This window comes from Chenopodium album, chromosome 26 (assembly GCF_948465745.1).
Source record: "Chenopodium album chromosome 26, dcCheAlbu1.1, whole genome shotgun sequence".
In the NCBI taxonomy this organism is placed as follows: domain Eukaryota; kingdom Viridiplantae; phylum Streptophyta; class Magnoliopsida; order Caryophyllales; family Amaranthaceae; genus Chenopodium; species Chenopodium album.
Genome location: NC_137859.1, coordinates 14,137,373 through 14,162,054, shown reverse-complemented (window position 1 = coordinate 14,162,054; position 24,682 = coordinate 14,137,373). Strand labels below are relative to the sequence as shown.

General features: G+C 32.6%; 1 protein-coding gene across 1 annotated transcript; it reads left to right on the top strand.

Moving 5' to 3' along the window:
- The first annotated feature begins 6,945 nt into the window (after window positions 1-6,945).
- Window positions 6,946-22,865, top strand: DEG2 (DEGP protease 2). Its single transcript, XM_081671022.1, has 21 exons — window positions 6,946-7,314; window positions 8,628-8,807; window positions 11,413-11,463; window positions 11,858-11,931; window positions 12,023-12,086; window positions 14,202-14,246; window positions 14,687-14,794; window positions 16,853-16,930; window positions 18,000-18,066; window positions 18,182-18,240; window positions 18,497-18,596; window positions 19,260-19,339; window positions 19,626-19,682; window positions 20,358-20,461; window positions 20,836-20,923; window positions 21,037-21,122; window positions 21,283-21,307; window positions 21,424-21,495; window positions 21,771-21,821; window positions 21,906-21,966; window positions 22,047-22,865. Exons 1-21 carry the CDS (start codon window positions 7,102-7,104, stop codon window positions 22,289-22,291), a joined length of 1,908 nt encoding a protein of 635 aa, XP_081527148.1. The 5' UTR covers window positions 6,946-7,101; the 3' UTR covers window positions 22,292-22,865.
- Window positions 22,866-24,682: the final 1,817 nt, after the last annotated feature.

Genomic DNA, 24,682 nt, shown 5'->3' with positions numbered 1-24,682 from the left:
AAGAAGTGAGGGGGGGATTGAGAATCGAGGTAGGAATGAGAAATGTGAGGGAAATATGAACGAAATGGAAAGAATGAGCTCAAAAGGCCAAAATGAAGTCACGTGATAGTTGAGGGACAAGAAGGTGGTAACTTTTGATGTTTTTGAAAATAGAAGGTTGTAATTTTCAAAAAATAAAAAAAAATAGAAGGTGGTAATTGCTAAAATGTACATAACAGAAGGTGGTAATTGTCAAATTTTCCTAAAAATAAAAATAAAATTCGGGAGCTTTCCATGATTTTTTTTTTTTTCAGGAAACTTCCCAATTTCCCATGAATATTAAAACTTCCCCATTTGAAATATATATATATATATATATATATATATATATATATATATATATATATATATATATATATATATATATATATATATATATATATATATATATATAGAGAGAGAGAGAGAGAGAGAGAGAGAGAGGAAGGCTCATGTAAGAACCCTCCTCTATATAAGAACCAATCTCAGCCCTTTATTAGTTTTGATCTAACCATCTAAAATGATCCTTTAGTAATGGCATTTTTGTAATTTTGACAATTTCGTATTTAGAACATAAAAAAAAAAATTTAGAACATAAGCTGAAAAAATTTAGAACATAAGCAGAAAATTTTAGAACATAAGAAAAACAAATAATTTAAAAGATAACAAAATTTTAGAACATAAACAACTAAAATATTAGAACATAAGAAAAATAATTTAGAACATAAGTTGAAAAAATAATTAATAACATAATCTGAAAAAAAATAATTTAGAACATATGAAATATTTAGAACATAAGCTGAAAAAATAATTTAGAACATAGGAACAAATTTTTAGAACATTATTAAAAAATAATTTGGAACATAAGTAGAAAAAACTTAGAAAATAGGAAAAACTTTAGAACATAAGCTGAAAAAATAATTTAGAATATAGAAAGAAAATTTAGAACATAAGCTGAAAAAAAATAATTTAGAACATAAGCTGAAAAAAATAATTTAGAACATAATCTAAAAAATAATTTAGAACATAATCTAAAAAAAAAATTAGAACATTATTGGAAAAAATTTGGAACATAAGTAAGAAAATTTTAGAATATAGGAAAAACTTTAGAACATAAGTTGAAAAAAATTTAGAACATAGGAAAAAATTTAGAACATAATTAGGGTTCTTATATATATATATACTACCTCCGTTAACTATTATGTGCAACAAAGGGGTATTATTTGTGAGACATAAAATATTCCTTTGTTGCACATAATAATTAATGAAGGTAGTATATGGATTCTTACCGGATCCCTCCCTATCCGGTAAGAACCCCACCTTATATAAGTACCCTTTCTTATGTAAGAACCCTAATTATGTTCTAAACTTTTTCCTCTGTTCTAAATTTTTTTCAACTTATGTTCTAAAGTTTTTGCTATATTCGAAAAATTTTCTTACTTATGTTCCAAAATTTTTCCAATGTTCTAAATTGTTTTTTAGATTATGTTTTAAATTTGTTCCTATGTTCTAAATTATTTTTTTCAGCTTATGCTCTAAATTTTTTTTTCTATATTCTAAATTATTTTTTCAGCTTATGTTCTAAAGTTTTTCCTATATTCTAAATTTTTTCTACTTATGTTTCAAATTATTTTTAATGTTCTAAATTGTTTTTAGATTATGTTCTAAATTTGTTCCTATATTCTAAATTATTTTTTCAGCTTATGTTCTAAATATTTTCTATGTTCTAAATTATTTTTTTCAGATTATGTTATTAATTTTTATCTATGCTACGATTATTTTTTTCAACTTATGTTCTTAATTATTTTTTCTTATGTTCTAACTTTTTTGGTTGTTTATGTTCTAAATTTTTGCTATCTTTCAAATTATTTTTCTTATGTTCTAAAATTTTCTGCTTATGTTCTAAACTTTTTCTACTTATGTTCTAATTTTTTTTTCTATGTTCTAAATTTTTTTCTCTATGTTCTAAATACGAAATTCTCAAAATAACAGAAATGTCATTACTAAAGGATCATTTTAGATGGTTAGATCAAAACTAATAAAGGGCTGAGATTGGTTCTTATATAAGACTAGGTTAAGTCCCGTGCCATGCACGGTAATTTTTAAAACTTAATACTTATCATTAATTTAGCATTATTATTTAATTATAAAAAATTAAACCTAATAACAAAATAGGATAAAAGTTCTGTAATTACAAAAAAATTTAAAAAAATTGATCACACTAAAGAAAACAGAGAGAATGTGAGTGAGGGATAGCTCAAGTGGTTAGAGCTTCCTCCCGGTTCCAGAAGATCTTGGGATCGATTCTTACCCCCCGCCCTTGTGGCTCTCTTAACACACACAAGTAAAAAATAAAAAAAAAAAGTAAAAAATAAAACAGAACGAATAATATATACACAAATAACTATGAATTACATCATTAAGTTATAGATAGAAAACAATTATTGCATAATATTGTATAAAAAAAATTATATATATATCTTTGTTTGATTGTGTACAAATGGAATATACTTATAAAATAGAAAGTGAAATATTATTGAATAGTTTGTATTAAAAACTTCTCTAAGAAGCTTTGACCAAAAAAAAAAAAAACTTTTGGAGGGAAAATTTTAACCAGGAGATGACATGTGTCATTCCTGGTTTCGCCTTTAGTATAAAGTTATAGATTGGGTTCTTATATAGAGGAGGGTTCTTACATTAGCATCTCTCTCTCTCTCTCTCTCTCTCTCTCTCTCTCTCTCTCTCTATATATATATATATATATATATATATATATATATATATATAGGGTCGAATGAGAAGGGTCTTATAATGAGAAGGATTTTATTTTTATTAAATGTGCATATTATAGAATCACCAACTTTGTCACACCCATATTGTAACACCCCCGATTTACTAGCTAATAATAAACAATAAATGAAGGAAAAATAAACAACCTTTAAATACAATTGCGGAAGCATACACCTAAATCGGAGGTATTACCGCCACACTCGACAACCTGTCAAGTGTTAAGGCTTACAAAATCCCAATAATTACAACCCAACAAATCTAGGTGAGCTATTTATACAACTTTACAAGCTCGATATAAAAACACTAATCGAAACACTTGAGCTCCTTTAGCTATGATCACTTGATCAACCTGCTTAAACAAATCTTGACTGCTCACCATTAAGGACAAATTCCAAAATAGATCGTCGCATGGCCACCATAAAAAAAAACATGGCCACCATAAAAAAAAAACATGGCCACAAACACAAGTAGCACAACAAAACAACAAACACACACACGTCAGCAAAAAGCTGAGTAATCATCACTTATCAAAATATAATTAAACAATATATATAATAATCAATATAACTAGCTCACTTAGCAATGTAGCCCGAAACTACATTCACAAATATACCAAACTCAAGGTTAAAATTAACTCCATACTCCAAAAGTAATCCTCAAATATAATAATACGATAATTTGCTCAATTAACTCATCTAACCAATAAGTTTGCCACGCTCTTTGTTCTATACCTAGCCTTGGACATGAGTAATTCGAATAATAAACCAACAAGTATAAAAAAAACTTGAATACTCCCAATAATTAGAAAACACCTTGAACCAGACCACATACGGGCCAATTCCCACTGTAGGGGACCATTGAAAAATAAATAATAAAGATTGTACCTCATTCTTAACTCATGATCATTATCTCATTACCAAACATGCCAAGGACTAAGGTCTATAACGCCGAGCCTCAAACCAATAACAAAATAATCACTCTCAACCTTTTGATCTCATACATTGATCAAATAACCATTCACAAACTAATACATAGTATCTCAATAATGGCACGAGTACCCAAATTACACGACAATTCGATTCATAAATATCTCAACTCTTACAGGGCTAATACTAGTACCCAAAATTAATTATTTCTCAACCCAAAAATAATACTCTGCATTAACAACCCTAAAACCTCGATAAAACAATACTCTAAATAGAGACAACATTAAAACCCTAGAAATAACACAATCAATCAATTCGACAATTAAATCACATAATACCACATACTAATCATATACATATAAATCATAATCATATATAATTCACAAAGTATAAAATTTAAACATAATAATACAAAGTACAATAATTAATACTAACAATTTGTAACCAAACAAATCACAAAATTAATTGAGATCGTGTGATTACCTTTCAAATCGAAACATCAAATATATTACATACGAGCAAGGGACATTGTTGGATTTGGGGAACAAAAAGTCACCGAGTATGCTTGATCCGAATAAAAGGAAACAAAGTTACCCAATAATTAAAAAAAAAAAAAGGAAAACATAAGGTTAGGTAATTGATAATTGCTTTTAGAAAACTAAGAAGTGGAATCAGATGTAAAATCATCTTGCAACCAACCTTGTGAGGACTCTCGTACGGCAAACGAAGTGTGCAACGAAATAAAGGTTTATATATACATTACATAAGTAATTTAGATAATTATTAGGGTTTTAAAATAGTTTATATAAGATAACAAAAAAAATAGAGTATAAAAAAATTGATAATTTCATATTTTAGACATAAAATATATTTTATAAAATCTTAAAATATTCGGGTATTACACATATCTCTTAGCTTCCATCTAATCAAAATGGATAAATAAAACATATTAGCAAAAATATAGTTTTTATAAAATTAATCTTTATAGTCTTATAAAATAAATCAATATACTTACCAGGAAGTGAAAATTTGTTGTGAAATCGATCTAATATTGCTTCTTATTTGTAACAGTTAAAAAGTAAGATTTGTTTTAATCATAAAATTAATTAATAAAAACTAAAAAAGGTTTATAAAAAATTAATAATTGTAAATGATTTATAAAGATATAATAACTCTTCGATCTTTGATTTTCCGATCATATTTGCTCGAATTTAACCCTCTAATTAAATTAGATCTACATGTAAAACTCAGTAGATTTCAAATAAACACAATGTTATCAATAATCACAAATATACATTTAAACATGGATTTTAAAAATAAAACTAAGAATTACACAGCCATTGATGACCTAAAGCTGACACAAAATTCGCTTGATTTGATTGTATTAATACGAAATATTATTGGTGTTGTACGATGCGTTAATTTATAGTGGTAAGCATCGCAAATTTTAATTTAATTATATATAATAAAGGAATAATTTTTATTTCTTATCATAAGCACTATTAAGATTATCACAAAATATACCTTTGCTTATGTGGCCCTATATAAGGGTCTTATAATGTGAAGGATGAGAAGGATTTTATGTGCAATTTTTTTTTTTTTTATTAAATGTACATATTATTTAAACTGAATGTGCAAATCTTTTTTAGCTTAAATTCGATGTGCAAACATTTTGAATAGAATGTGCATAAATTTACTTATAAATGTGCATATTGTTTACTGCTCTTATATATTCATTAACACTAGACAGGGATTTGGCACAGAAGGCACGACATTGTCAATTCCAAACTTCCAGTAGACATTCTAGGTTAATCTTTGGACAAATTTAATTTAATTGCTTGGTGTTCTTGTGGTTTAGTGTAATTGTAAAAAAAAAAAAAATTAATTAAATTAAAAACATCTTGCTTCTCTTTCTCCCTCATCCTCTGTTCCATTGTTAAGTTGTGACACGACATTCATTGGAGTTGCGCCGTTGAGGGGAGCTCAAAATATAAATCGATGATCTAACATGGTGGAGATGATTAGATTGTTTCTGCTTGAGGGAAGGATTAAAGGCAGGAGATAAAACTGAAAAAACTAGAAGAAGCCACTGCATTCTTAGAAGGAGATAAAACGGAGAATAGAAGAAGCCACTGCATTCTTAGATTTGATTTGGGGGTAAAACTGAAAAAACTAGAGGTCTTGTTTTCTTACAAAATCTGCAAAAAACTGAAAATTTCCAATATACAATACGGACCATGGTATCAGCAATTCAGCAGGCATTAGATAATTTATTTTTGGCTAGTTTTTAATTTTTTTTGGATGTATTATAGCTTTTGTATGATCCGTTGGATGAATTTCTTTGCATGGCTAGGATTCTTTCTCATCCTTCTCACGTTTTTTCTAGACTTTTTAGAAAGCTACGTATGATTTACTTTTCTTAGCGTGTCATGTAGGAATATAAAGTTTAGTTGTAGCCAATTAAATAAGACATTATTAATTTCTTTTAGAATTTATTAATTCAAATGTCACGCAAGCAAAATTGGCGAATGATATTTTTAAGTTTAAATTAATTAAATATAAATTATTATCTTTTGATATTAAGAATTTTATTTAAATATGCAACAAATTTTAGCTCATAAATACAAAAAAAAATATACTTCGTATATATTTGTGACAGAGCTTTTTCAGTGCGGCAGACCACATGGTGCGGCAGGATTACTTGTATTCTAGGTTACTTGTATTTTGAAGTTACTTGTATGAGTTACTTGTATTCTAGGGTTACTTGTATGGATTACTTAAATGGGTTGAGTAACACCTACAAGTAACCCCAGACCAAAACCTCATACCAAACAATAACACCCTACAAGTAACCACTGACTAAAACCATTAACACTTATACAAGTAACCCCATAATACAAGTAACACCTACAAGTAACCCCTGACCAAAATCAGTAACACTCATACAAGTAACCCCCGAATACAGGTAACACCTACAAGTAACCACTGACAAAACCAGTAACACCCATACAAGTAACCCCAAAATACAGGTAACACCTACAATAACAACATACAAGTAATCCCTGCCGCACCATGTGGCCAGCCACATACAAATATGTTTATTTGTAAAAATTCAAACAAATCGTGCATTGCACCCGTTTCATATAGTCCTTTTTAATCCCTGGTTCAAAACCGGGGTACCAGTTTTGTATGCTCAAATTATCGTCCGAGGAGGCGCCAAAATATCCTCCAATGGGCCTCACTCCAAATACGTAAAAGAGGATAAGAAAACCAACATTCATTCTTTCTTCCTCTTCCATCTTCTCTCTCTCCTTCCTTCCTTCCTTGAGCTGCTGCTGCTGTCTTCTCCTCCAAACCACCTGCAAAAATGGCGATTGGAGCCGCAAGCTGCTGCTGGCTTAACGGAACTACTTCTGTCGATGTTGCTCGCGCTTCTCTCGTCTCTCACTCGTTTTTCCCTTCGCCGCATCCTACATTTCGCGCACTTGTTTCAATGGCTGCCAATTGCAAGAGTAATGGCGATTCTTGTTCAAGAAGAAGTGCTACAAATTCTTCTTACTGTAGGAATTCCGCTAAAGAGGTATAAACCTAACCTCCATTTTTAATTGTTAGTGAATTGTGTGTGTTTTGCTTGTTTTAAGCTTGAATTGCTGGGAAATTTAGACAATTGAGTTGAATTATTATTATTGTTGTAAATTACTGTGTTACTTTTGGTTCTCTATTTCAATAATTTGCTTATAAGCTTGTAGTGTTATTTGCATAAAATAAGGATTTTGAGGTTGATTATAGGCAGTAGTTGTCTCGGTGTAATCTTTTATACATGCCTGAATCTTTTGTGCTGGAACATTTTATAATTACTTGGGTATCATAATTAAGAGTTTGGTCTTATTATAAAATCGAGCTCGTTTGAGGTTGATTATAAGATGTGAAAAATTTTAACTGAACTAGTTGATTGATACTCCATGGTGAGTTTGCTAGCACGGTGGCCATAGCTCGAAATCGATCTTCTTTGAAAAGTGCTGCCTGGTTTTTTTCTTTGGTCTTTCATGATTAGAAATGAGAATTTTCGTGTAAGGGGACAACTTTTGGTGACTAGTCCTATATTGATAGGTGTACGATTAGTCGATTGCACGTCATTGCTAGCACTCGGTGTAATTCCTGAGTTTGGATTACCTTAGGGGTCGGTGCAATTCGTGAGTTTGGAATACCTTAAGATAGCAGGTTAGCAATGGAAATATATACTACGTAGCAGGCTAGCAGCATCATAGTATTCTTGCTGAAGTGGGTTTTGTGTGAGTTATTACTCAAATGATGAAACACCTGAGATTTAATTTTGGCTCACTTAGTAAACACCAATTCTACTGCTGTTACATATGAAAAATGAATAGTTCCATTTTTCTCACAAAAAACTCCTCATTCCGTGGAAACCACTCTCCTTTAATGCCCTGCTGGGACCCAAATCTTTCATACTAGACTAATGGTGTTTTTAACTTAACTATGGAATTATTCTCGGCAGAACCTAGATGATCCACATGAAATTTGATTTTTATTAAATTACTATATCATTCGTTGAATAAAAAGGGTAGTCAACCTACGGTTGAGCAAGAGAAAATGCTATGGAGTTGAAAACTGTTATATAAATCAATATCTATTAGGTTACATCACCCATTTATAAGTTTGCATAAGCAACTTACCTCATCCTGGTATTTATGCCTTTTCGTCAAAGACACATAAGGAAATGCATGTATGATATGGGTGCCAATGTTCCATTCATTGGTCACTAATACCTAGTTAATTCTTTTGATTAGTCTCTGTTTGTTCAATAATAATACATGTGGTGGGCTGATTGGTTGGTACTGTTGTAGATATTGAATTTCTGTTATCATCATTCAGGCAGATGTTATTTCGCATAAATTCTTTTTTGGGAAGCCGAAAGATGAAAAACATTCCTTCTATAGACAACATGATGACAGAAATAAAGACATGGGGCGGTCACAATCATCAGGCATTCAGTCATTCGTCATGCAAAGGAAAGACAGGAAAGGCTCTGCCTTCGAATTGAAGGAGCAGCAGGTATTTAGTCTTCTTTGATCGTCTTTTAGCAATTTCTAGTTATAATTATCATGGTAATATTGCTGCCTTTGTGTGTTTCTAGCTTGGCACTGGATTATTATTTGTCTTCACTTTCTGACAAAAAATTAGCTGCCTGATTTGTCGTAATTCATTTGTTTTTGTTCATTATTTGTCTTATATTCATGGTAAGATACTTCCACATTCATCTTAGTTACTGTCTATCATGCTTCAAATTTGTTCAATTTCAATTACCAAGCTCCAAAAGCCAATGATAATTCATTGAGGATCATGGTGTGGTAACTTAGTTTCATGATCTAAGTCTTGAGTTAGGTGTTATGCATTTTTGCCTTTTCTCTAAAATTCCTTTTTTTCTAGCTTCATTTGTCTTTGACAATTCTAATGTTGATGCTTTAATGGAATTTAACATCTAGAGTTTCATCTCAGCTTGTACAACTGTTAATAGATTAAACCACTATCAATTATCAATTATATATATAATGCATGCACATGCATGGAAAAAACACAATCACTCTAAATCAACCAATTAAAAAGTCTAAAACCTCACATTAGGTTTTCAACCTTGAGCCACCGGAACATTGTCTCACCCTTAACCTACCCCACAACCCATACACACTGGTATTTAATTAAAAAAGGTTATCCTAAATCCTAGTTATACTCTAACTTTATGTATCCTTCATCCTTATATATCTACAATAAACAATGGAAATCCTGAGGCTGCATAAGAAGCTAATGTAGGGCGATTGTTCAAATATGCCTTTGATGCATACATTGAGATGCTAAGGCTCATGATTTCAAAGGACAACACCAGGGATGAGCTGGGCGACTATTTCGCGGAATAGAAGCAAGCTGTGTATGAGGAGTCATGGGTCTCCGGTCTTCTCTTTACTGTTTTGGAACTGCTGCAGGTTCGTCTTGTGAGCTTTGGAAGGGTTTAAGAGAATCAAATGTTTAGTATACTTTATGGCGTTTTATGGTGTCTGTGGTCACTGGTCAGAAGACTCAGAGAAGGATAGCATAATTTATCAAGAACATAGTATATAATTTCTTCGTTATATTCTTTATAGGCTAAGGCAGCTGGGGCTCTTGCAGCTAATGAGTTGGGGAAATTCAATTAAATTGAGTTAACTTGTAATTTTGTTTCCTGGTGCTTCGAGGACTGCTTGTCCTTTATTTTAAGATCCATAGTATATGTTATTAGTTATCGATTTAAAATGTGGAGTGGAATTAAGTTTTGAGGAATCTTTCAGCAGGAAAGTTTCTCCATATACTCTTGCAACAATAAAAACAGCAGTGTAAGAATCTTGCTAAGTATATATTTATGTTGCCTATATGGGGCCTCTATATGTTGATTTTTCCATGAGAACCCTAGATATCAGAGACATCATATTTAGTCTTTATCCAGCAGGGACATTTTGAGGATCTTATAAATTGTAATCTTTTAACTTCAACAGCCTGTTGGAAACAAAAAACCTTATTGGGTTTGGTATTGTTGTTTATATCTGATAACTGTGGCTCATCCATTATTACATGCTTTGATGTGCTCTAAGGAATAACTGGAAGCTGTATGTGGGAGAACAGGGGCACAAATATATGTTTATTATTGGTTGGTAACTGGAAGGAAGTGGTAATTTTTTTGTTACACCATTACTTGATTTATCTGGTTTGATCGTAGTGCCGAAATTGGAGGTTTAAAAGTATTGTGATTTGGGGTGCATAAATCCAGCGAAAATGGGCTATTGCATTTTTTTTGTGTGCTATCTCTGTTAACCTCATTGTTCTTAAGTTCCAAGGAATACACTTAATTTTGATTTGAGATTGGCCCTTTGAAACCATTTTTAAGATGAAGACTCTGTAACTCTGTAATTCTCTGGAATATCAGGAAGTGCATTGAATCACTTAGGGAGGCAAAAGGGTAGAAAAACCTTGTGAGCTGGGACTGGTTGTTTGTATGGTTATCCCTTAGGCTATGTGGATGGAAAGGAATGGATGCATCATTCTGACCAGTTATTGATGTTGGGATTCTTTACTGAAATGAGTGGTGTTCTTTCCTTCTCTGTCCCTCTCTCTCTCTCTCTCTCTCTCTCTCTCAAGCTCAATTTATCTTATTTGAATTGAAAAACTAAAGATAATTTATATATTTTCAAACTACAAAAGGATATCGTGTTTTAACACGTCACTTTGAAGAGTGAGGAAGCCCGCTAACACATTTGGAACCCAACAGTAAGATTTGGACTTAGTCCCTAATCATCATTCTATGATAAGACTAGTACTAACAATTTAGATTTTGGAAGCCCTTTAAAGAATTATAATATTACCTCAATATGTAACTTGCTCTTTGAAGAAAACTAACATTAGTCCTTAAAAAGGAATTGATAGATTCTTCATTAGAAGTTAGGACATGATACATATGACATGATTCATATATGCTTGAAACAAAAGCAGGTATACCTGAGAATTTATCAGTGTACTAACAACCACTTATAAATGGTAATATTTGAAGAGTCTAATGAGGATCAAATTCCTATTAAACATTTGTGCAAGTAACTGAAGTTCTATTGTTGATTTGGGATTAATTTTATCACAGGCTGAGGCAGCAAATCTTCAGAATGCAGCTTTTCTGAATGCTGTTGTGAAGGTATGATAGATTTTTACTTTATTTTCGCAATTTTCATTTCATATTACCTATTACTATGCTCATGGAGAAACTGGCTTTTTTCTAAGGAATCCTGTTTGAATGTTTATTCTTTGAGTTACTGTTGCAATTTGACTAGCTTCTTATGCTCTTTCTGTAGGTATTCTGGAAATTAATAATAATTAAAGCAAATTTCTCTTTCCTTTTTTTTGAAGACTTTCATTTTACTAAATATTACAATGTGCTTTCATTGGTGAATATGGAATGGAAGTCGTATGCTTTAACTTGTTACTCTTTTGGTGTTTTATGTTTGTTATGTGTACTGTACTCATACTAAACCCAATTGTTAAGCTGTATGCTTTAACTTGTATTCCTTTTGATGCTTTATGTTTGTTAGGTGTACTGTACTCATACTGCACCTGATTATTCCCTTCCCTGGCAAAAGCAAAGACAATATACTAGTACTGGAAGGTATCTTTTCTGCTATTGGTACCCCTTTTCATCTTCCTCCCAACTAAAATTTTAATGATATGAACTTAGAAAGTTAGAAGACTGTATGCAGTGCTTTCATGATAGGGGATGGAAAGCTCTTGACAAATGCGCATTGTGTTGAACATTATACACAGGTGAGCTCAGTTTCTGTGGTTTTAAAAAAGTCCTTTATCTTTCAGCAACTCTTCTGGTTTTATCTTATAAAGATACAGCTTTTTATGTCTTCTTGCTATCTTAGTGATGATGTTTTTGAAGCGAAGACCATGTAAGCTTGATATTGACTTAATTGAATTTTTTACCAGAAATGTGTGGAGTTGCAATAAGAGAGCATATGTTGCAATTTGACTATTTATTATATCTGATCTGGTTATGTTCTTATTTTGCGGTTAATAAATCTCACAAAGAGCTAGAAAGCTTTGGAACTTGATGATATCTATTTGCATCAATCCGGTGGCAGCAATGAAATGCTTGCATGTCTTGTTAAGTATCTTGATCATAATCTGATTGACGTCCCCACTTTTGCCTTGTCTATAGCCAAGTTTACATTTGCCCAAATGATTCAGGTTGGATTATCCATGCGCTGTGAATATACTTAGGTCACTGTGTGTTTGGTACAGTACCTTAATCATCTTTTCTGGCACTTCAGATTTCCGAGAGCTCTAGTTTATTGCATGAATACATGATTAAGTGAGCAAATGTAGACACTTTGGGTTTAGCTTTGAAGAGGCAGAGAATTTCAAACTAATTGAGTTTTTAAGAAATCACCAGACTAAAACAATAGACATTCATTGTGCTTTAATCATGCATGGAACTAAAGATGATAAAAGAAAGAAATGTGATTGATCTGGATGAAATGTCAAGCAGTGTACATTTAAGCTACTACTCTTCCAATCATAATATCCCTATGTCTAGTCTTTATCTGAATTTTATCGCCTCCTAAACTCCATTCACATGCATCACATGTGTGCACATTTTTAAATCTAGCCTGCTTTATGAGACAGCCAACAACTTTTTGTGGTTTGTTTTAGCATTTTTAGAATATTGTTGACTGTTGATATTGATATCATTTGCACAAGTAATATTATAAAAGTAATCTACCAACCAATCTTTCTAATTTTGTAACTACGTGTGTGTGTGTGTGTGGGTGTGCGCGCGCACGGGTGTGCATTTGTGTGTGTGTGTGGCGGGGGGGGGGGTGTGTGCATGGTGTACGCGTGTGGTGGGTGTGTAAGTGTGCTTGTGTGGTGTGTGTGGCTGTGTGCATGCGCGTGCGTGTGTGTTTTTTTTCCTTTATTATTAATTTTTTTAAAAAAATTTTAAGCATCTATTCAAGAGAATTGTAATAGCTGTATTTGTGTAGGTGTGTGTCTTTGACTCTTTGTTAATCCTTGTTCACGACTCCTCTGTCTATTCTATATTTTTCCTTTATTTTTAAACAGTTTTGGTTGTTCATTCCCATTTCTCATTCACTCTTTTGGTTTCTTCTTCCTTCGTAAAATGCAGTAAATGAGTCTTGTTGCGTGTGCAATGATCCCATTTACTTGTTGCCAAAACAATTTTCATTTCTTATTTCACCTTTTTTTTTTTTTTTTTTTTTTTTTTTTTTTTTTTTATATATGTAGTTTTAAACTTGTTTGAAATCTTTTATGCTGTGGACATTTTTAAATTTTCTCGTTGAGACAGAGCTACATTTTTGTTGTCTTAGATTTCATGTATATAGAAAGAGCATTTATGTATTCCTGCATTGCTTGCTGGGTATTGTCTTGCACTCTGTGTAACTGATGAAATGCATCATTTTAGCATGTGTAACTTAATAACTTGACAAACAGACAAAGTACTTCTTTTGGCTTTCGCTTGAGGGAATATTTTTTGCAGGCTGCATCCATTTTGTGTTTGGTTGCCATCCTCCTTGATGACTACTTGACCAATAAAAAATAATACCTTGCAATTATGTGTCATTCCACGACAGTGTGCAACATATGTTAACTGAAACTGTCAAGAGGTGCTGCATAATCTGGGGATGTATAATCAAGGCATAAGATGCAATCACTATGTGGGGGTTGCATGTATAGTTTCTTAATATGCTTTCTGATAATTCCTCATTGTTATCTCTTAGCGCTAATTTAGAAGCTCATAGAATAAGCAAATTCATAAGAAATCTTTGACTGCAACTTCCTCATGTAGAATCCAATTTTCTGTCATATTGCTTATACAATTTTCACATCTGTACTGCTTTCTATGTAATGCAGGTGAAATTGAAGAGGAGAGGGGATGATACAAAATATGTTGCAAAGGTACAAATTTATCAGCTTGAGATTCTCTTTTATCCGTATTTTAATTTCAAATTTTAAGTTGCTTAGTGTGTTTCTTTGTGGCCCACTTTAAGCATCAGATAGCATTTCAGCCATTACAATGATATGGCATATAGAGCAACGGTAGTGACCCATCTAAAATTTGTAGTTTCCATCTATTCTTTTGAAATGCCTTATATACAACTCATTAAGGGCTCTGATTCCGTTGCTTGTAAATATGGGATAAACCTGTTACGGAATGAATCCAAATTAATTTTTTCCTCCACCATTGTGGTTGTTTCTTTGAAGCTATATTATGAAAATATGTTTTGGGAAATTAAACTTTTGATAAGGGTCAGGAAATTTTAGATGAGTTGTCCCTGTTATTATAACTTAAAGACACTTCAACAACTTACTTTCCTCTCAGTTCATTTGGTGTACAGGTTTTAGCCAGAGGTATTGACTGTGACATAGCTCTGCTTTCTGTGGAAAATGAGAATTTTTGGAAAGGAGCTGAGCCGCTTCGTTTAGGTCGGCTACCGCATCTACAGGTGCAAATTATTGTCTCCTTAGCAATGTAACATAATTCTTTTTTAAATACTTTCTGCAGGAAGTCTATGTATAATTTTCTCTTAGTGGTTGTAAAGTTAAAAAGTTATGCTGGACTCTTCATTCCAGTGCAAACAACGCTAAAAATACGTATTTTGGCCTATCAATTACTTATAAGAAAGCAAATAGACTCCTTTTGAAAGCCAGATCCGACTTTTTGACCAACCTTACAATCTGTCTGTCTATGTGACTCAGCATGATACTTTTTTTTAAGTCCCAAGGGTTGTTGACTTGTTGATGTGTTTGTGAGTTTTTGGTCTGATATATATTTATATAACAAATACCTATTGGATGAAATGATTAAAAATGGGTGTCTAATTTGTAGAAAGTATTTGGTTTGAAATAAATGTAATACGTAACTCTATTGTGTATAATTATGCTCTATCCTTTCTATAGAATGGGGGCAAGAGTTTTTGGTTGAAATTTATCTGGTTAGTTCAACTGATAATTAGGGTTCGAAATGCGCTGATATTAGTGAGATATTAGTGAAATATCTTACAAAGGAGCAACCTTCTGAGGTTTGTCTGAAAATATTCCGTAGGTACTGAAGTAAAAACAAGGACACACCATCTATATATGTTTTTTTTTTTATATAAAAAATTTTATAATGTGTTGACCGTATAGCACTTTTCCTCGTGCAATGGCCCTCAATCCAAAATTATTAACATTGGCAACACAAAGCCTTAAACCTGTGGCATCAAGTATATATTACAGAGATTTATCTCTCTACTAGTCTACTCATATATGAAAATGATATTATTGGGTCTTAATGTACTCTGTAGACTACATGTTCAATTTACACTGATAATAAGTATAAGATACCTTGTTTCATTCTTTACCAACATATTACCAAATTGACTCTAGTCATAAATGAACACAATAATTGTCCACCACTTACCAAATGTAGGGCATGCACGCAAGAGGTATTTCCCAAACAGCCATATTGTGTGTGTGTGTATTTCGAAGATAAAACAGTCACTAGTTAGTCTTGAATATATTGACTTATTTACACATTGTAATTTAAGACAACATTATATGTGCAACAAGACACTGACAAGTTTTATGGTTCGCTTGCATAGTTCATGTAAAGGATGCAAAGAAATTCATAGATGTGTAGGAGCTACTTTCTAAATGATAAATTGTGTTTAATGCTTACCTTTCATATTGATCACTTTTAAAAGTAACAATAACTGCAACTGTACATCACACTTGATTTCAAAGGCTTGAGAGAAGATAAATTAAAAGTCAATGTAATAATCACAGCTATCAAATTTATTCAACTGTACGTTCAAGTCTTGTGTTTGGTACTTTCCAACCTGTATGTTGGTCAATTGCTTCCATGGGGTTTCAAGAGCCCCTTGTGAACTGCTTCTGCTTGTTTGTGTGTTGGAAATGAATAAGTAACCCGGTATGCAAATATTTGAGCGCCTAACTCATACTTGTATCCCAATGCTGTTCTCATTTTTAAATAACCATTGAAAATCCTTCCCAAATCTATCAAGTGTATGTAATTATTTTGGGAGTATAAAAATCAAGTGTGTGTTAAGTTACAAAGAAATAACAAAAAAATAACCTAGTCCAGTTAGTGAGGTTATTGTACAAATAGCTATAATTGTGAGCAAGTTGTTGCATTGACTGTTGAGCCTTGTTGTAAATATTTGCACAACTCACATAGAAGGATTAAATACTTGAAGAGCAAGAATATGTGGAATAGTTTGAAATATAGTCTTAGGAATTTGAGATATAATGTCTGAATTTCCTTATTTATTTTGTTAACTTTTCTTTATAATAGTTATTCTGAATTTCCATTTCAATATGACTATAAATGTTGGTAAGCTCTAATAGCTCCACTTAATTTTGGTATTTCTTGCCATCAATAGAATTATGATAGTATCTAGAAATAGCATCTTAAACAGTATGGTAGAGAAATATAATCTATCAGTTTATTCTTCCTCTAAATTGTTGCAAACTAATTATGATGTCGCCATTTTCATGGGCAGGATTCAGTCACTGTTGTAGGATATCCACTTGGAGGAGATACAATTTCTGTGACAAAGGGGGTGGTTTCACGAATAGAGGTTTGCCTTTACTTCGAAGTATTAAACAAAATATTTATGAAACCTGTTATTATTTACTTGTTGATAATCAAAGCATTTCTGTAAAAATCAGTGATGTATATATGCATCCAAACATTCTTTTTTTATTATGTTTCTAGTTTTACATTCCTTAACTTCCCACTTTATTACTACCTCCGTTCCATTATTGTGTTCTGAGTATCTGTAACTACACAGACCAAATGCTAGAGGGTCCTTTTAGTGGGCCCATGTGGTTCGGTAATTGAAAGTAAAACAAAAAGATTTTACTTTGCCATTAAAAAAATAATGTGAAATTAGGCAAAGCTTTACGGAATTGGCTAAAAGCCTTAAACAGATAGAAGGAAGAAATTTAGCTTGCCCTTTTTGGTAATGAAATTGCTTACTTACCAAAAAAAAAAAAAAAATGAAGAAATTTGTGGAATAAAGTATGATTTAGATTCTAAATGGTTTGATGTGTATAATGGAGATAAGTTTTACCGTCGATGAGATATATCATGAACATCTTAAATTTACATCCCTTGTCCATCCTGGTTCAGTATTACAATTACCGTATTTCATTATTAATTTATCTCTTCCTTGAAATAGTATAGGTTTTAGTCATATCCTATTTACTTAATTGAGCAAGGGAGAAATGACGGGGATGTAAACTTATGTAAGAATGCACGTCCTTTATTTTGAGGGAGTAAGATGTAATTGTTGTTATTGGATGGTTGAGTTTATTCTTTGCTTTGCAACTTTAATACTGAAAAGTTGAAATGTTTGTTATATATCTGGTAATTATTGTTGTCTTTGTACAATGTGGATTGAACACCTCCAGCATAATGTTTCGGTTTATGGTAAAATGCTAAATCATTGAGCTTCGTCATATAATTGTTATTATATGTCTATACTCTTATTTCAGATTAGCTTGGTTTCTCGATATCTGTACGGAATTTTATTGTCAAATTTGTGAATGTGGGTGCCGAGGAATGAATTCTGATTGCAATGTGCTACATTCTGTCCTACTTGATGCATGTGAAGGCTTTGAATTTCTTATCTGTTTGTGTTCCAGGTTACATCATATGCACATGGGTCATCTGATTTGTTAGGTATCCAAATTGATGCTGCTATAAATCCTGGTCAGTAACCTTGTTTTATTTCCCCCAAAGCATTTAAACTATTTATAAGTTTACATCACTTATGCATTAAAATCCTTGTACTATTTTACTATTCTCTTACAGTATTCTGTTTCAGGTAATAGCGGAGGCCCTGCATTCAATGACCAAGGGGAGTGCATTGGTGTGGCATTTCAGGTATGGTCTATATAGTTCTTGTGCATTTTCTCATTTGATATTATTATTGAAATACTGAGAAGTACAATTACTTTCAATTTAGCAGTTAACATGTATTGATATATGTTTGGAATTTGGATAAAGGTGAACTGCAAAAATCTTAAGTATTGAATTCTGAAGCTGCATGTTTCGATTAAAATTTGTTGTAGACCCATCTTTCTTAGGCATGCAACAGTCATGCATTGTTGATTTGATATTTATTAGTCTCTTATATCAGGTACTCAGATCAGATGATACCGAAAACATAGGATATGTGATTCCAACTACTGTGGTGTCTCATTTCTTGGAAGACTATGAGAGGAACGGGAAGTACACAGGTAAGGAAGGCTTTTTTTTTGGTCTTCAAATAACAGTTTAAGTTTTAGATTTGTATCTGATATTATTAGAAATTATGTTTGGTCTTTTATTGGAACCCAAGTCCAAAAAATTGTGGCAGTGAACCATTTATTTAAATGTATATGTTTCCCAAAATTGACTGGTAATGTAGAGAGGAGTAAAGATGGAGAGAAAAGGTGAAAGAAAAGAAGGGAAAATTGTATTTCTGGTTGGTTACTATGCAGGAAATGAAATAAAATTATAACAGTACTAAAGCCCTTCCTGTTTGGATGATGCAAAAGATAAAAGACTAGGGTACTTTTAAATTTTTGTAGTTTTGAGGTTTTCCCTGTCCAAGTCTAAATCCGGCCAAGTAAATGATGGCAATATCAGAGTTATGTGAACTTTTCCGTCAGTTCTATTGCTTTCACTCTTTATTAACATAAACTATATTAAACTGGCCATTTCCATCAGTTTCATTGCTTTCATCATGCCAGAAGGATAGAAAATTTGTGTATCAACTGTCTGTCTTCCCCTCTTTTGCAGTATTACTTGGATGAGGAGTAACTTTCATGTAAATATTAATTGTTCAGGCTACAAAAATTATCTTAATCACCTTTGATTCGAGCTGGATCTATTTAATGAATTATTGCATACAATTTCAGGTTTCCCTTGCCTTGGTGTATTGCTGCAGAAGTTGGAGAATCCAGCTCTACGCTCCTGCTTGAAAGTGACGTCTAATGAGGTTGATCTTTCCACCAAGCTATAAGCAATCACATTTGCTAAAATTTTACACCAAGTGTAGTTTTGTATTATAATTTCATCCCTCATAGATTCTGCTTTCACCTTGTTGTACATTTGTCATGGAGAAGACATCGTGTTGTACATTTGTCATAGAGAAGAAAAGAAAACTGTACTGTGCTAGCAGTAGAGCAGATACAGTGTTTCTGGTTGCATGATCCAAGTATGACATTTGCACGACACTCAACAGATTATGTGTTTGACATTTACAATTAAATCCCAATTTTCAGGGAGTTCTAGTGCGGCGAGTTGAACCCACTTCTGATGCACATAATGTTTTAAAGGAGGTAAGCTAACTCTTATTTCGAAGGCTGCATTTTCCTGTGGAATTGATTTTTTGCATGAAGTGAAAATGGCTTTTAAAAAATATTATTTTAGCCTTAGACATGATCCTGAATGGGTTGTGAGTGAAAATTGGAGTATTGCTATGAGATGGATATGGACTACTTGTTTGTATTTATATTTATTACTGAGTACTTCTAAAGTTGGACATTGGTTTAGGACTGGGAAGCATTTGCAAGCTGTCATTTAAGGTCGTTTTACCACTAATTTTTTATTAGATTCACTTGTAGATTTTGCTTACTTTAGTGTCAGAGAAAGCAGGAGAATAGGAGATGCAAGAGTGAACAGGGAGAGAACCCTTTAGTTTGTCATCCAGACCATTAATTGTAGAACAATTTCAACATTTTTATATACGTAGTATTGAAGATGAGCCTCATGGTGTACTTTCACTTTATTAACCTTGTAGGGTTCTCTCAAGAGATAAAACTAAACCTAAACCAATTGGTACTGAATTCGACCTTCCTATCCACACACTGAATATATACAAACACAAAACATTTGAATTTGACCTTTATACCGTTGTGTATTCAACATATCTTTGTAGATTACAGTACATTTTTGCTATTAGCTGCTTGTGAATTTTGACGGAAATGATGTTAAAAGGAAATGCTATATTACAGGGCGACGTGATTGTGAATTTTGACGGAGTCCATGTTGGCTGTGAAGGAACTGTGCCTTTCCGATCTACTGAGCGTATTGCATTCCGCTATCTCATAAGTCAGAAGTAATTTCACTTTTCCTCTTCTCTATTTTGTTAAAGAAATGGATTGTTGGTTTAAGCTTTTTGCAAGTCCTATTTGGCAGAATCATATATCAGAGTCTAGCACCTTGTAATTTAGGAAGGTTTCATTTCGATTTGCATTACTCAGTTTCCAGTTCCATTTAGTCACCTTTTTGTATAATATAAATTCTTAATTCCATACATGTTCAAATTTTGTTATTTAAAATGTTACAGAAAAGTAATATACAGTGTTGTTCTGGTTCTCCACAAAAACCATCACGGGAGAATTATTGAATCGTTGAAAACCAGCGGCTTGAGTTAGCTGTTGCCTCGTATAGAGATTATTTGCAGTTAATCTTACAAGTATCTTTGTATAGATTTTCAGGTGATTCTGTAGAGCTTGGCATCATTAGGAATGGGGTTCATATGAAAGTTCAGACAATTTTGAATCCACGTGTCCATTTGGTATGTCTTTATTCGATTTTCTTGCCAATTTTTGAGCAACTTTAATTTATATACTTGTATATATATATATTTTGTTCCATTTGATTTTAATTCCTATACTTTTGATCTTGAAGGTACCATTCCACATTGAAGGAGGTCAACCTGCATATTTGATAGTTGCTGGATTGGTGTTCACCCCACTTTCTGAACCACTTATAGAGTACTATTTTGCTAACTTTACGGCGTTTACGCTCCATCACCTTATATTTTATGGCTCAACTTTAAATGCTTATGAACTGTCTTTTTGTTTTTTTTTTAATATTTATTTTTATTTTTATTTTTATTTATTTATTTTTTTTTTTTTTTTTGTTTCTGCGTAGAGAGGAATGTGAAGAAGCTATGGGGGTGAGTTAATCCAAGAGAAAAAATTGCTTTATAAGTATTGTTTAAATAGTGCTTGTTTTCTGTTACTCTTTTTTGATGTTGAAAATAGCTAACATCTCCTTTGGTCATTTTGTCAGCTGAAACTAGTGGCAAAGGCAAGATATTCTTTGGCACGATTCAAAGGAGAACAAATTGTGATCCTATCACAGGTAAAGTCTTGCAAAAAGATAATTAATTCAAGTATGTAAGATGACGCCAAGAAATTAACTACACTCACAATAATGGTATTGATCTAATTGTATTCTTTTGCCCAAGGGTTTCCTTTTGGTGCCCTCAGTTTCCAAGTAGAAGAAGATATTTAAGTTAATATGCTACATGTAATTAAACATAATAATACTTGATTTAAACAGAGTGCAAAGTATTTTTAAAAGTTTTTTTTTTTTTTTTTTTTTTAAGTTATCTTATTGGGAGATTGTTGTCTTAGGTCTTGGCAAATGAAGTGAATATTGGATACGAAGATATGGGAAATCAACAGGTAAGCTCTATCATACGTCCAACAGTCCCCTATTTGTTTGGGTTTGTTTACATAATCTAACAGTCTGGGATTTATCAACTTTAGGTTTTGAAGTTAAATGGCAAACACATCAGAAATATTCATCATTTAGCTCATCTTGTTGATTGTAAGGACTCAAATTTCTATCTTTATATCTTAATGCTAGCTATCCTTAAATCTTACATATCTCTATTGTCTCTTTCCCAGCTTGCAAGGATAAGTATCTTGTTTTCGAGTTTGAAGATAATTACCTTGTTGTATTGGAGCGAGAAGTAGCTGCAGCTGCCTCAACTTGCATCCTGAAAGATTATGGGATTCCTTCTGAAAGATCTTCTGATCTAATGGAGCCTTATTTGGATAATTTCACAGATACTAGCGCTGCTGATCAGGATATTGGGGATAGTCCTGTATCAAACGAGGAAATCGGATTTGATGGGCTTCTTTGGGCATAATTAGTTTATCCTAGGTTCAAGATTCACATGTTATCCAATCTCATATGCTCTGATTTTGCCATATCAATTAGATTTTCCAGTCTTCCAGAGCCCTTTTTCCTATTTTTTGAGAGCACAAGGGCAGAGAGGCAAAGGCGATGATCATTCTTGTAAATTATTGCTGTAACATTATAATCACCATAGTAATAGTAATAGAATGCATTCTTTTTTTAGTGGATTGATCTACAATACCAACAAGATGCAATGCATGAGACTGTCACAACGATGAAGATAGACGCGGATCAGAAGACGGAAGATGCTGTTTCAAGGGAGAAAAAACAGGCTCTTGAATATTGTTGTAAGTTGTGCTGTTGTTTTCCTGAAGTAGGCTGAGTTTGTATTCTACGGTATCAGATACTAAACTCTATGAGTAGTAAATGTTCTGATGTATACCTTAGAGCTCCTTGTATTGGTCTCATAGTACCTAATTTTTTGAGCAGGTTCCTTAAAAAGAACAAAGATTTAGTGTACTGATTTAAAAGTGAAAATTAGGCACCAATTTCATAAATACGTAGTATATAAGTTGGGAAACTTAGGACTTGTTTAGTTCACTTTATTTTTGCTTATCTAAACTGATCTGGTTTGGGCTGATTTGATTTGATCTGATATGGTATGATCTGATTGTCTGATTTGACCAAACTTTAATCTTACGTGTAGGAAAAAAATTATATTAAGTGGAGTCGTGTTAGATTTGTAATAATGTGTATTTTATTAATATGTAATTTTCATAATTTTTGTCATTACAAAATTAAAGATATCTAGCAGTACAAACTGCACATAAAACGATTTTTTGATCTAAACTTTTTTTTTTATCAGATCTAATCTAATATAAACTTATTTTTTCTAATCTGAATTTATTTTTTTCTGAAATAATTAAAAATAAGTTAAACTCCCTAGGGGTCTGTTCTCTTACGTTGAAATTCAGTTCAGTTCAGCTGGGTTCAATTAAGCTCAATTCAGTTCAGTTCAGTTTTGTTCAGTTCAACTCCTAATTTCCATCTCTTATAAAATATTCATTTCAATTCAATTCAGTTCAGTTCAGCTGAGTTCCGTTCAGTTCAGTTCAGTTCAGCTGAGTTCAGTCAATGAGAACATACCCTACGTCTTACTTAATGAATCTCTAAACACCCCAATGAAGAGTAAAATGGGAAGGTGGGATATGGATATTGGTATCTTTTGTGATGTGTGCCATTTCAAGGGGAAGATTTACAACACCTATTCAAATTTTGCACATCTGCTAGGGAAGCTGGGAGGGATGGAATCTTACAAATCCAAAGGGAAATAATTGCAATATTTAAGGAGCCAACTAGCAAACGTGTCAACGCAGCCAAATATTTTAGAATGATTAAGGCAGCAAAGCTTGTTACTAGTGGACTCAGTAACCTACAGTGTCTACATTGTCCAGAGCAAGGCTTGGATCATCTCCCGAGATATGCGGGCTATCTTACAAAATATTGGTGGTGCCTTTACAACACCAACATTGGTAGATGGTTCGTGTAATAACTAACATGCACATGGATTCAGGGGTGATTTCTGAAAACTATGGAATTTGATATTCAAAGTATGTTTGGTGGGAGTGACCCACGATTGGCTCAATCGGCCTTACCTGCAAAGATGAATGCATGTCTTGAAGGTTTTCGGCGGGGAGAAAAATGTTTATTGTAGGTTGCTACAATTTACATGGATTATATTTCTTTGGTTAGGATGCTTTGGGATGAAATGGTCACATATGTTACTTCCTTTGTTTAGATATCTTCATCTCCACATTTGATAACCGACTTACGCATCAAATGAGGTTTCCTCTGTTGAACCCCTAAGCTTATGTATTAGGAAAGATAAATATTGTGAATATTGGGAAATATATCTTAGAATATCTTGTGAATATCTTTAGGTTATTTGGTCTTGCCCTCCATGTATCCTAGCCTATATAATTGTATGTGGCCGTTTATCTTGAATGTGAATTACAGAGAATATTATTCAGTATATTTTAGCATTATGAGACATTTGCCATCTCTGACAGGGCATGAGCATCTAGAGTCTCCAGAGTGTCCAGATTTTAGACCTGAGATAACATGAATTCCTATAAGATAAAAAAAAATGTGGCATTATCGATGTAACTAGCCTAAGGCATAGAAGAGCTGAATTTGTGAGTAAACACATAATACGGTCCCCAAACTTTGCCAAAAGTCTGATTTTGGTCCCTATACTTTCAAAAGTCTGATTTTGGTCCCTCAACCACCAATGACTCATCAATTGTGGTGGCTATTGTAATGAGTCAGCAAAGTTTAGGGACTTGGCCATATTCAATTGCTAACTGGACCAAAGTTTAAGGACTTCTAATGCTGACTGGAC